This window comes from Pangasianodon hypophthalmus, chromosome 26 (genome assembly GCF_027358585.1).
Source record: "Pangasianodon hypophthalmus isolate fPanHyp1 chromosome 26, fPanHyp1.pri, whole genome shotgun sequence".
NCBI classification, from domain to species: Eukaryota; Metazoa; Chordata; class Actinopteri; order Siluriformes; family Pangasiidae; genus Pangasianodon; species Pangasianodon hypophthalmus.
In genome coordinates, this window is record NC_069735.1 from 9,768,160 (window position 1) to 9,781,421 (window position 13,262).

At 35.3% G+C, this 13,262-nt stretch overlaps 1 protein-coding gene across 1 annotated transcript in view; it reads right to left on the minus strand.

Moving 5' to 3' along the window:
• Positions 1–13,262, minus strand: part of cfap58 (cilia and flagella associated protein 58) — a 109,720-nt gene that overhangs the window by 81,340 nt on the left and 15,118 nt on the right. Inside the window, exons 8-9 of the mRNA XM_026932141.3 lie at positions 3,872–3,954; positions 1,054–1,245 (exon numbers count right to left, since the gene is read on the minus strand). Coding sequence (XP_026787942.2) covers positions 1,054–1,245; positions 3,872–3,954 — 275 coding nt within the window. The remainder of the gene's footprint in view (positions 1–1,053; positions 1,246–3,871; positions 3,955–13,262) is intronic.

Genomic DNA, 13,262 nt, shown 5'->3' on the forward strand with positions numbered 1-13,262 from the left:
ATGTGTATATGAAAGTATAGTGGTACTAGACAAGTGTGTGGATGTGTATATGAAAGTATAGTGGTACTTGACAAGTGTGTGGATGTGTATATGAAAGTATAGTGGTACTTGACAACTGTGTGGATGTGTATATGAAAGTATGATGGTACTAGACAACTGTGTGAATGTGTATATGAAAGTATAGTGGTACTAGACGACTGTGTGGATGTGTATATGAAAGTATACTGGTACTTGACAAGTGTGTGGATGTGTATATGAAAGTATAGTGGTACTTGACAAGTGTGTGGATGTGTATATGAAAGTATAGTGGTACTTGACAACTGTGTGGATGTGTATATGAAAGTATAGTGGTACTTGACAACTGTGTGAATGTGTATATGAAAGTATAGTGGTACTAGACGACTGTGTGGATGTGTATATGAAAGTATAGTGGTACTTGACAAGTGTGTGGATGTGTATATGAAAGTATAGTGGTACTTGACAAGTGTGTGGATGTGTATATGAAAGTATAGTGGTACTTGACAAGTGTGTGGATGTGTATATGAAAGTATAGTGGTACTACACGACTGTGTGGATGTGTATATGAAAGTATAGTGGTACTAGACGACTGTGTGGATGTGTATATGAAAGTATAGTGGTACTAGACGACTGTGTGGATGTGTATATGAAAGTATAGTGGTACTTGACAAGTGTGTGGATGTGTATATGAAAGTATGGTGGTACTAGACAAGTGTGTGGATGTGTATATGAAAGTATAGTGGTACTAGACAACTGTGTGGATGTGTATATGAAAGTATGATGGTACTTGACAACTGTGTGGATGTGTATATGAAAGTATAGTGGTACTAGACAACTGTGTGGATGTGTATATGAAAGTATGGTGGTACTAGACAACTGTGTGGATGTGTATATGAAAGTATAGTGGTACTTGACAACTGTGTGGATGTGTATATGAAAGTATAGTGGTACCTGACAACTGTGTGGATGTGTATATGAAAGTATGGCTATGTTCAACCCTGTGTCTGTATGTGAATGTGTGTCTGTGTGTGTTACCTTCTGTGTGAGCTCGCTGGCTTCGTTGATGTAGCGGTCCCGCTCTTTTTCCAGCTGAAAAATGATCTTGCGCTGCTTCTGTGCCTCGTCTCGGTAGTTGAGAATTTCCTGATCCAACATCTTCTTCGTCTGCTCATGCAGCTTCACCAAGTTTAACTGCTTCTCAGTGGCATTTGCCGCCTTGATCATATTCTAAACACACACACACAAACCATGTCTATATGAACATATGAAAGATGCTACAAAAACCACTTCTTTTGTGAATGGTGTCATTTTAAAAGATCAGCTATAATTGGCCACTTGGTTGAAATGAAAGACATATTTCTGATCTCTGATGCATTAGTGTAAAGTAGATGAAGGGAGGTAGTCTCAGATGTACAGCCAATTTCAGGAGCCAAACCTGAATGACAATGTGTGTATATTGTATGTGTGTGCATGTGGGAGAAGCGTATTTCCAATCCAATTAAATATGAATGGCCACTCATCTCCATATCCACAATAATACCGCAATATTCTGGAGATCAGCAGCGCAGGAAGCTACTCGATTGTGAATTGCACTTCATTTTCATAACTATGTTAATAGAGCAAATTGCAGCTCAGGGGAGGAAGAGTATGAAGAATTCACAATGTGGTAACTTGATATCATTGTTTCTGAGAGTGCTATGCTATCTGCTTGCACATAGCAGCAGTGTTAGATATGTTCAATGATTTGCTTATAAAAAGTGTTATTTCTTAAATTGAGGATCATTTTAGCCTTCAGTGGTTTTACCAAAACTTTAGAAATACAGTTCTTATATGTGCACTTGAGAATATTTTTTATTGAGACAATATTATCTATGTTATTACAATATAATGTAATTGATATACTGTAATATTATAAGATATTATAAGATTATATATCACAGAATTTAGCCAATTAGTTATGTCCCTCAACAAGTAATTTTTTCATGCATTAGTTTTAGTATTTTGTATAGTGTAGTGTTTAAGTGTTTTTATATTTTTATGTGTATATGTGTATGTATATAAATTAATATTGGGTATTAAATCTTTTTCTGCCAGGCACCAATTTCAGCACTAAACAATAACAAATGCAAATACTGTATATAAAAACAAAACAAAAAAAATCACACTAGATTTCTATATTATTCCAGTTAAAATATTTTGTTTCCATTTAGTGTTTTTTTAGTTATAGTATAATATTTTATATTATTTATATAATGTATTATTAATATAATATTTTATTTATTTGTTTTGTATTAATATTAAATATTTTTTCTAATTTTATTTTTAAATTTAAATTTTAAATTTTAATGAATTCATACATTTACAATTTATATCCTGAATGTATTTATTTCGGTAAAGCTGCTTTGTGACAGTGTTCATTGTTAAATGCACTGTACAAATAAAATTGAATTGAATTGAATTAGGATTTAGTAAAAATGCAAAATTTCTCTTTTTGATGTGACAATACCACATGCCAGTAATATTATTTAATAACAAGAAAACATTGAAAAAGGATTTGGGCGGGTTGATCATTTGTAAGGTGATATAGCTGATGAGTAGTAGTATAATCATTTATAATTGTAACATATCTTATTGCATTGTGTTTATTCATTGTGGTCATTTTATCATTTTAGCAAATGATATTTTTTCTATAATTTCGCTTTGTTTATTGTATGGTGTTTATAATGTTTGTTAGTTACAGGTGATTTAGGTATAGCTAACTTGTCTGAGAACGAAGCTGGCCTTTTTTTCTTTAGCCTTGGAAGTTAACAAAATACTGCCAATGATAAATGAGGTGAAAGTAAAAAAAAAAAAAAGTTTAAATCTTAAAGAAACAAACAAAAAAAAACTCCTAATAAATCATTATCACTCTTCTATAGACCAAAAGACATTCACAAGAGTCTTTTCTGATAAGGAATATTACTTCCATTTTTACTAGCCTAGCTTTTATGTTAATGGAAAGTTTGTGACATGAATGATATAATGATAATAGGAGCATGATAGAAACCAAATAACTGTGCACTTTTGCCAAATACATTTTTTAATTCATTTTTGTGAATTTCACTGCTATATCTAACACTAATAATACTCAGATTACACTGACTTCCTGATCCATTCTGAGTGTAGATCAACTTTTTGGTATTTAAGCTTTTACTGGGATGATTGTTTGGCAAAAAAAAAAAAAGCATGACACACTCCAGATACAGAAAGCTATAGCTGGATATGTAGTAGTAGTAAGTCAAGACAACTACTTGTGTTGTAGCTTTGAGCTAGTATCAATATCTTGCGGAAATCTTTCCAAGTTGGAGAAGACACTTGCTGTCTGAGGACATTTGTATGAGATTGGTAGAACATGTCTACCAGAATGTTAACATTCTCATTCTGTGTTCTCACCTTTAAAATGCATTACAACACATCAATACAGTGGAAATGAAATGAACCACCTACTTGAAGTAAGCGATACTCTTATCACAATTTCTTTTTTAAAAAATCCACTGTTATGGCACTATGCACACACATTTACACTCATTCACCCCTAGGAGCAATTCAGTGTAGCCAATCCATCTACTGCCATGTTTTTGTTCTTCATTTTTCTGAGCTGGGAGGAAACCGGAGAACCCGGAGAACAAATGAAACCCCAGAGAGCTGTGAGGAAGCAACGATACCCTCGGTGCCACCACACAGTAATAAATCACTTAAATATTTAATATTCAATTCCAATATTATAAAACTTTAATATGGTAAATCTTATCAATGCACCTATATCTGCTCAAGTGAGGGTGACATGTTCATGTATTTCTTCTTACACACCTACCTTACTCAGCATATCTTTCTCCCGGATCAATTCGTCTATTTTCTTCTTGTCAATCTCTGTCTTTTTTTGTGCCATCTCAATTTCTAAGGAAAAAAACAAACAAGCAAAAAAAAAGTTGTGTTTAAGTTCCAATAAGTATTTAGCATTAATAGTTGTGATAATAATGATATTTTAGTGAATGCCTAACATATATTTAGCTTTACGGTCTTCTCCATAGTGACTTCCAGAGAGAGAGAATACATTCCACTGAAGTCATCCACTTATGTTCAAAAGACACATCAACAGATACATGAGGAAAGTTATTCACACTTGTGCTAAGCAGGTACTTAAGTGAATTTTCTTGATGACCCACTGAGATAATTGAAATCTGTCAAACAGTCAAATTGTCTTGAGTAGAGCTCTTTGGGCAGGAGTTTGTTCTAATTTTATTTATAAGTGGCTTTCATATTACCCAAGGACATTGTACAAGATACAAGGATGTGTCTAGGCCAACCACTTCAGCACTTGCCTTTAAGCTTGAAAAGAGTGAAAACGTAAACCAATATAGCTGATATACAGCAGCATGATACGATCTGATATTAAAGCAAGAATTCATTAAAGTGTTCTACAAAAAATATGTTTCACATAAGCGTTTATTGATTGCCTCAACAATTGCCCTTGGGCTTCTGTTAACAGGTATTCTGTTCTTTCTCTGTACCAGCTAAACATGTCAAAAAATCTTGTCTGTGGTAATCCTACAACATTTGGTATGTAACTGCATACTTCAGCTCTGAAAATGGCCTGCTGAGATCTACGTTCTGTAAAACTGAAGGAAGAACAGGCATGAAGCATACAGGTATTAGCTGAAATTAATAGCCAGGGGCGGGTTGCACCAACTGACCATTAAATTCAGTCGTAAATCAGGGTGTAAAGTCAATACTAAATCATACAGTATGCTGAGAGTTGATAAAAACTAGTGTAGTGTAGAATTTCAGTTGCAGCACAGACACTTAAGGTATATCATAAGTAGTAGTGAATAAAGTTGATCATAGATGAAAATGTCACACTATATAACATATTTCAGCATCACCAGCCAATCAGAAATAGCATAAAACATATAACTTCCATGTTTGAGACTTGTCGAGATGTGTCGACATGCAGGGAAGAGGTTAATCTTCAGCTTTTTCAGAATACTATATTTACTGCAGGTTAGATATATTTAGATAAAGGAACAAAACAAAAAAGGATGCAATAAAGTGGTGACTCTATTTATCCATCCCTTTGTAATTTTATTTGTAATTTATACTTGAGCTCACATCCAACAACTTTAACAGCATTTGAGTAAGGAACCAAAAGAATGAAAAATAACTAATGCCTGCAAACTTAATTGGCGTTTGAATACGCTGATACTTACAACAGCATAATACTTACATTAACAGTACTACTAAAAGTATTTTGTGGTGTATAATACTTTGCTAATATCTCAATTTGAGATCTCAATTCTTTTATACTTGAGATATAAAGTAGCCTGTTTTCGGTTTTATAATCTCTCTGGTTTATGCGTTCCTTCACAGAAATGTTTCTGTAAGGTGTCCACGTCTAATGATTATAGACCATAACTATTCACATGAAGAAATCCTGCTGAACAAAATACAAAGAAATAAAATGGGTTTATACAGAACAGCTTAAACAGACTTGCATAAGTCTAGTATTACAGTGTGATTATTGTTAAAAGCTTTATTGTGTAAGTGTTATAAAGCAGGTTTTTAATGTTTATGGTATTACCACAAGTGCAGAATTCAGATGACGCTCTAGAGTATTATCAACATACCATACCACTGAGCTGCAAGTTACAAGTATGAAAGTCACAATTTTATGCCAACAGAAATCTCTGATTTGACACCAGAACTGACATAAGCAGTCTTTATGACAGTTGACATCTGTTGTGATAATATAATCTTTATGAAAAGTGCTGCCTATTAACTTTCATTAACATCATCATCATTTCATTGTATTGATTTGGCAAAATATTACAAGCAATATAAAATAAAAAATATATATAAAATGCAAAATGATGCAATGCAGTTTATTCCACTATTACAACACCACAAGGCTTGTTCTAGAATGGTAATGTAAGCACTATAGAGCATTCACTTGCAGCTCTCAGGAGGCTAAATGATCTAAAATAATTACACATTTAGGGCTGAGAGAGTGTGTGTGTGTATGTGTGTGTGTGTGTGTGAGAGAGAGAGAGAGTAAGTAAGTGTCTACCTACAATCTACCCATGACAAAAAAGTGGAAAACATCCACCAAATACCAAGCATATGTAGGGCAGGTGAATCTAAGAACTAAGCCTGAAACAATCAATCAAATAATCAACCAATCAATCAATCAAGCAATAAACTTTCAAACACTACAAGCATCTGTTTGAACAAAATGTCAAATAGCAGAAGGTGAACAAGTACCAGTACCAGTTTTTTTTCCCCCTGAAATAGACCTACAGCAGTGTTGGATGAGGCATGTCAGTGTGACATCGCCTGAGGGCCAGTGAAGTCCAACACACAGGCTGTAAAATACCTGCATGCAATAATGAGATTAATCGCTCAACTCCTACCTTACATCATCATCCTAAATGAGGTTATAGTATAGTCATATAGATGGGATGATAATGATACTGCGAAACACAAAAAGAAAGCACTATTATAACTCTTTCATTGCTCTCATTATCTTTATTATTACTGTTATCCTACTATCGATTTCCTTGGCACTGTAGTCATGGTAATAAAGCAATCACTGAACTAAGGAGGGACTGAGAGAGAGAGAGAGATGGAGAGAGTCTGAGTAAAGGTAAGAGAGACAGAGTGAAATGGAGATTAAGTGAGACACTGAAAGAGAGAGAGAGAGAGAGAGCGAGAGAGAGAGAGATCTTCGGTCCCGATTTTCATGATCACAACAAGATGCAAAATGAAGGCATAAGATTGTGGTGTTGCATATTCATGGCATTTTTAACACCATCAGAGGAGGCAGGAACCTGGTGAACAGCAACATAATTGTAAGCAATAAGTATCCTATCAGACCAGATCTTCTCTTCCAGCTCATTGCAGTGACATTTTCGTAATGATATTCAATTATATTTCACTTATAGATCTCAACTTGATGTTAGAAATATCTGTCTGCCTGACAAGTACAAGCAAATGTGTTTTCTGTTTTCTAATGTGCTTTTGTGACCACTCTAAGACATATCTTTTAAATCAACTTGCAAATTGCTCGTCTCTATGGCATTTTGTAGATTCATTAATTATAATGTTCCAGCAATTCACAGATTCAGAGGTGAGTTGTTTGTTGTTATTTCATTACAGATAAAATATTGTATTCATTTTTGTATTTAGTGTACACTGTATTTAGCGAATAGTTGAATGAAGTAGTATGGATGGGAAGTGACATAAATAGTGAAGATGTTACGATGAGGTCGTAAGAAATACAGCAGGCCTTTTCAGGCTTCCAACGTCCAAAGGAAAATATCATCTTGGATTTACAAGCTCTTGAGAGTTGGAAGAGTAAATACAATTTTACTTTAGTAACTATTCAGAGTTGGTGATTAAGCCCAAAACTTATTTGCAATTTTTGTAATTATCACATAAATCAATGCAAGTTTGGTTTCATTTAACAGTAAACTCCAACCCACATTGCTCAATCTTCTGTAACTTATAAAATAGCACTTGATCCAGCACATCTTTCTTTCACAATCAGCAAGAAGTACAGTGGCAGAAAGCATGAAGCTTTGTGTTACATTGTGGGAAAAATAAGATGGGCTAGATGAAGTGCTATTTTATAAGTTGCTTAACAATGCAGGTAAAAGCCACATAGTTAAATTAAACCATATCATTAATTTAAGCCAAAAACAGTTTGAGAATACCAAAAGAAAGAAGGGTAGAAAAATGGATACACAAGCCACTCTCTTATTCTCTTAACTCTGCTTAATGTCTCTCCCTCTCTCTCTCCCTCTCTCTCTCCCTCTCCCTCTCCCTCTCTCTCTCTCTCTCTCCTGTTATGCAAAATAGCCATTCCTTGTCCTTCTGCAACAACTCCACCCACTCCTCCTCTTCCTAACCAATCACATTGCTGGTCCAGTTGCCACAGCCTGTCACATCAATCACTTGTGGCAACTCTGATTAAAACGACAACATGCATCACGATAGAAAGCTCTGATTATGATGAGAAGCTGGGTGAAGTGTCATCCATCATTTGGTACAAATGCCCGCGGTTCAAGGAAGCAAATCAAAACCAAGCCTGAAATTAACATCACTATCCATAAAAAAACAAGAAAAAACAGACTAAACTTGCAGTGTGTGAGGTCAGCAGAGAATTAGAAAATTAAGATGTCTAAGTGAGCTAGATCATTTAAGTGTACCCATTAGGGATAGCCTTGATCTTTTGATCTTCTTTTGGAAAGTCTTTTGGCTTAAGGCAGTCCTAATCCCATTCTTGCATTAGAAATTTTTGTGTTTTTCCAACTTTAATGCATTGCCTCAACTTGTTAAGTAATTTTGGAGTTGTGTCAGGTGTGGTAAACAAGCAAACATCACAATAATAGGCTGGAGTACAAAGCCAAAACAGCAAAATAAGTGCCAGTATTCAGTTACTTACTGCACTGTTGGATAAGAAACTTTACATAAATGGCACATTAGGAACTTTAGCTGGGTTTTGTTCATTAGCAAATGAGTTGAATTTCCATCAGACAATGTGGTGCTAGGTACTAATCCAAACCCAGAACTATCCATGCCATGGTTGCTCATCTTCCATAATTTCCTCATTTTCCAGGAACAGTCCTCATTTTCCTAGAACAGTCTAACCATTCTAACCATAGTAGAAGTCTGACTTAACCTTTACATAATGTTTAGTCCAGGTTTTCCATTGTACTGTGTGTTATCAGACAGTACAGAAGATTGGCGTGACAAAAGGTTACATATATTACCCATAAGGGATCGTTGGTTTGGCCCTCAGGTGAAAGCCTTAAAGATACTGTGTAGATCCATATAATAGAGTGTTTTGCTATCAGGAAGGGTTTGAAGTAGGACCGCCTTCAGGATGTTAGGAGTGTAGAAAAGTGACTCGAGCTATCTAGTGTATTTTCAAGATTCTGTGATGATAGCATTTGACCGATCAATGGTCTGCACTATTTCTGTCTCAACCAATATGTTCATGTTTGGTACTTTTGTACATGGGTACTCAGGTACAGTATGGGTCACTTGGCAATAAAATTTGCAATGGAAAGCAAAATACAGGATTGAGGATTTGTTGCCATAATGTGCTGTAGTCTGTTGCAAAAGAGCTTGAACAGAATGTTTCATTACCACTGCAATTTGCAGCAATGCCTTTTTTTCCAAATGTAATCAGAGCGATCGATTGCACTCACACTGTCATAAAGAGGCCATTCGAGAATGAATTTGCTTATATCAGCAGAAAACATCTTCACTCTATCAATGTGCAAATTAGCTGTAATGTGAAAATGTGTCTGTTATCTTGTGGCAAGATGGTGTTGATCAACTCATGATTGATTCATTCAGAGAAACAGTGTTAGGAGAGTTCGCAGCATGATGGCAGGCCTCTTAGAAAAGATAAGACATTTAATGCTGAGCTTATACTGGCTGAGCAAATAAATAAAGAAAGAAAGAAGATTGTATAACCCACAGCTTGCTATTTGTTCATAGTATGGAGAAATATTTTGGAGATATACAGTATGAATGAGAAGATGGCAAGCAATCGAATAATCAATCGACAATATTTCTAATATATTGCTGCACAAATAGTCCTAGTTGTAATGATCACAGTAATCACTGCAAATTTGGTTTCATAACAATACGGCTTCCACACCTATTAACTGGCAGCTTATAAAATAGCACTTGATCCAGCACATCTTATTTTCAGGGAGGCCACAGAAGATTTATATATATATATATATATATATATATATATATATATATATATATATATATATATATTTCCCCAATTATTTATTTATTATATATTTTTTTTTAATTTCATGCACTGACAGTTAATTGATCTTGATATTTATCAAATGAACAAAATAATGCCAGTGTTTTGGGTCAAGCACTTGTGCTCCTCTTACAGCTCACTTAGTTCACAACTTTATCCATTAAAAAAGTATCCTTAAGAAGATAAGCTATGTATTTAGTATTCACTACACATATAACTCAGGTCTGAATTCTGCCCTTGTATTTAAGTATGACACATATTAATATCAGATCACAAGGTTTTATACACAAGGCCCCAGGCTGCAATTCACGTAGGTACAGAAGCACATCTTAAATCCAGGATCATCAAATGATGGCCTGCGGACAGGAGCGAGTTTTCTCTGGCCCCAGACATTTTTCAATTTCTTTAAAATTATGCAGAATCTCAAAAAAAAAAGGTAAAGTTGTTTAATACTGTCCTACCATAAAGACATGCTGAAATGTATAACTACAGTGTATCTATATACAAAGCTCTCTTGTGCTGTACACTGTGTGTGTTTGTGCAGCAGACATCATTAGAGCAGAACTAGAGAGTGAAAATATGTATAAACAGACAAAACAACTGCTATTACTGTGATTGGCTATTAGACCGAAAAAAATAATAATTGCTGTTAGACCAAACATTAGGAAAAAAAAGAAAAAAAAAAACTTCAGTTTTAAACAGGCTGATCATCACAGTCTGAAATTTTCAGTAATTTTAGTCCTTTTTTACTACAGTAAATATGTAAAGTCAGATATGGACATGGAATGTAATGTAATAATTTCCTACTGAAAGTTGGAATTCATTATTAATACATTATTAATGTCAACCATTATAAGTAGCATTGACAGTGTGTGATGTGAAGCAGCAGGTGACTGGACAAGAACTTCCGAGAGTTAGGAGTATATGTGTGAAGGACCCTAACCCTAACCCTAACCCCAAGGACCCCATCTTAAAAATATGTACATACTATATAATATTTCACCAGTGCACATCTTGAAGACTGTGTTTTCTAAGCAATGGGATTGTCATAGCCAAAACTTTCTCCCGATTTCAAATTACAGTTACAAATAGTTCAAGTTAAGGTTATATGGATGTGTTTAGCTTTTCTTCATTTACTGATTTGAGGTTTGAAATCCAAAAACTTGTTCTCATTCATAGAATCCCTTGGACTTTTTAGAGACCAGATGATTACATTTATGGTTTGGACATCACCTTTATATACAGAATTTCTAATTGAAGGGCATGCGGTTCTTGAGCATCCCCACAGGCTGCATTATAGCATTACTGAGTGACATCACTACATTACCAACATCTAAACATTGCAAACTCGTTATATTAATACTCTTCATATTACACTATATCGCCAGAAGTATGTGGACACCTGATCATCACATCCATATGTGCCCATTCCAAAACCATGGGCATTAACACGGTATTGGTCTCCGCTTTGCTGTTATAATAACCTCTACTCTTCTAGGAAGGTTTTTCTCTAGATTTTAGATGGTGGCTATGGGGATTTGAGCTCATTCAGTCACAAAAGCATTAGAGAAGTCAGACACTGATATCGGTCAGTGTTCCAGTTCATCCCAAAGGTGTTCAGTGGGGTTGAGGTCATGGCTCAGTGCACGCCACTTGAGTTCTTCCACTCCAACCTTGGCAAACCATGTCTTCAAAGAGCTCGCTTTGTCCACAGGGGCATTGTCATGCTGGAACAGGTTTGGGTCTCTTAGCTCCAGTGAAGAGAAATTGTAATGCTACAGCATACAAAGACATTCTAGACTATTGTGTGCTTCCAACTTTGTTGCAACAGTTTGTGGAAGAACCACATATGGGTGTGACGGTCAGGTGTCCACAAACTGTTCGCCATATAGTGTATAACTAGTTTTAACACAAAATGTCATATTACATAGCTGGAAGGATCAAACCAAAGTATCAATAAGGAAATATCCCAGTCTTTGAATAAGCTTTATTTTGGGTCTGCACTGAGACAGAGGTGTTTAGGGACGAGCTAGAAGGGTAATAACTAATGTGGCACACCTAAGCCTTATTGTCCAACATATATTTGTGATATTTCTGTCTATCTCTCTCTTTGCCTCTCTCTGTCTTTCTCACTCCCTCTCTGAGCTGCAATTTATATGTTTTATGTTACTGTCTGACTGCCAAAGGCACGAGCACAAATACTAAATGTAATCGACACTTGAAATCTACCCACTTTAGTCCAAACCTGGTTTGTTTTGCAGTGTTTTATATTTATGACCAACATTTTAATAAGTGCCGCTCTTTAAAGCTGTGAAAAATTAGCTCTTAAATGCTGTTTTTTTCCAATTTTTTCTTCTCAGGAGTGCATGCCTCCCGACTCCTAGTAGCATTGATGAGTCCCTCCAGGGGACAATTTACAGGAGTGTACGAGAGCGTACACAACACAGAATTACAATATATCTGAGAGATTGACTGAAAATAAAGCGAAAATAGAGAAGGTTCAAGGGAGGAGAAACAAGAGCAACAAAGCAAAACAAACAAGTGGGAGCGGTGGCAGAGAGGTGAAGGCCTAGAGAAGAACAACAGACTATCATCTAACCAATGCAATTCTCCAGCTCAGAGAAAAAAAGCTGAAGAGAGAAAATGGAAAGAAAGAGAAAGTCAGAGAGAGAGAGAAGGAGATAGGGTAATGATGATGAAGATTATAGTCACTGTATTTACTGGCGATGAATGTTTAAAAAATTACATCTAGAGAGAAAAATGGGTGGAGACACATTGAGAGAAAAGAAGGACAGAGAGAGGAAGATCAAAAGAGAGAAACAGAGAGAAAGAAATGCTGAGAAATAAGGGAGAAATGTTCAGGAAAGATAAACAGCAAGAAAAAAGAGGACAACTATGGTGAGGAAGAAGAAACAGTAAGAAATAAGCAAGAAACTGGGAGAAATAGAGAAATAATATGAAGTAAGGGAGAAACAGGTTGAGGAAATATAAACAGTGAGGAAGAAGAGAGGAATAGAGTGAGGAAAGGGAGCTGTGAGAAATAAGAGAGAAACAGGCTGAGGAAAGAGAATTGCTGAGAAATAAAAATAAAACAAGGTGAGGAAAAAGAAATCATGATGAATAACAGAGAAACAGAAGAGCATCAGGACAAAAATGGAAGAAAAAACAATATAGTTAAGAAAATAGTGAGGAAAGAGAAACAGATGAAAGAAAAACAGACAGAGCAAAGAAAGAAACCAAGGGGAGAAATAAAGGCAAGACAGAGAAAGGAAACAAAAAGATGAGAAACAAAGAGAGAGGAAAAACAGAAGAAAAAGAGGGAAATATTGAGAGGAAATAGAGTAAGAGAAACACAAGAGAAGAGATATAAACTGAGAGAAACAAAGAAAAACAGGAAGCGAAAGGAAAAGTGAAT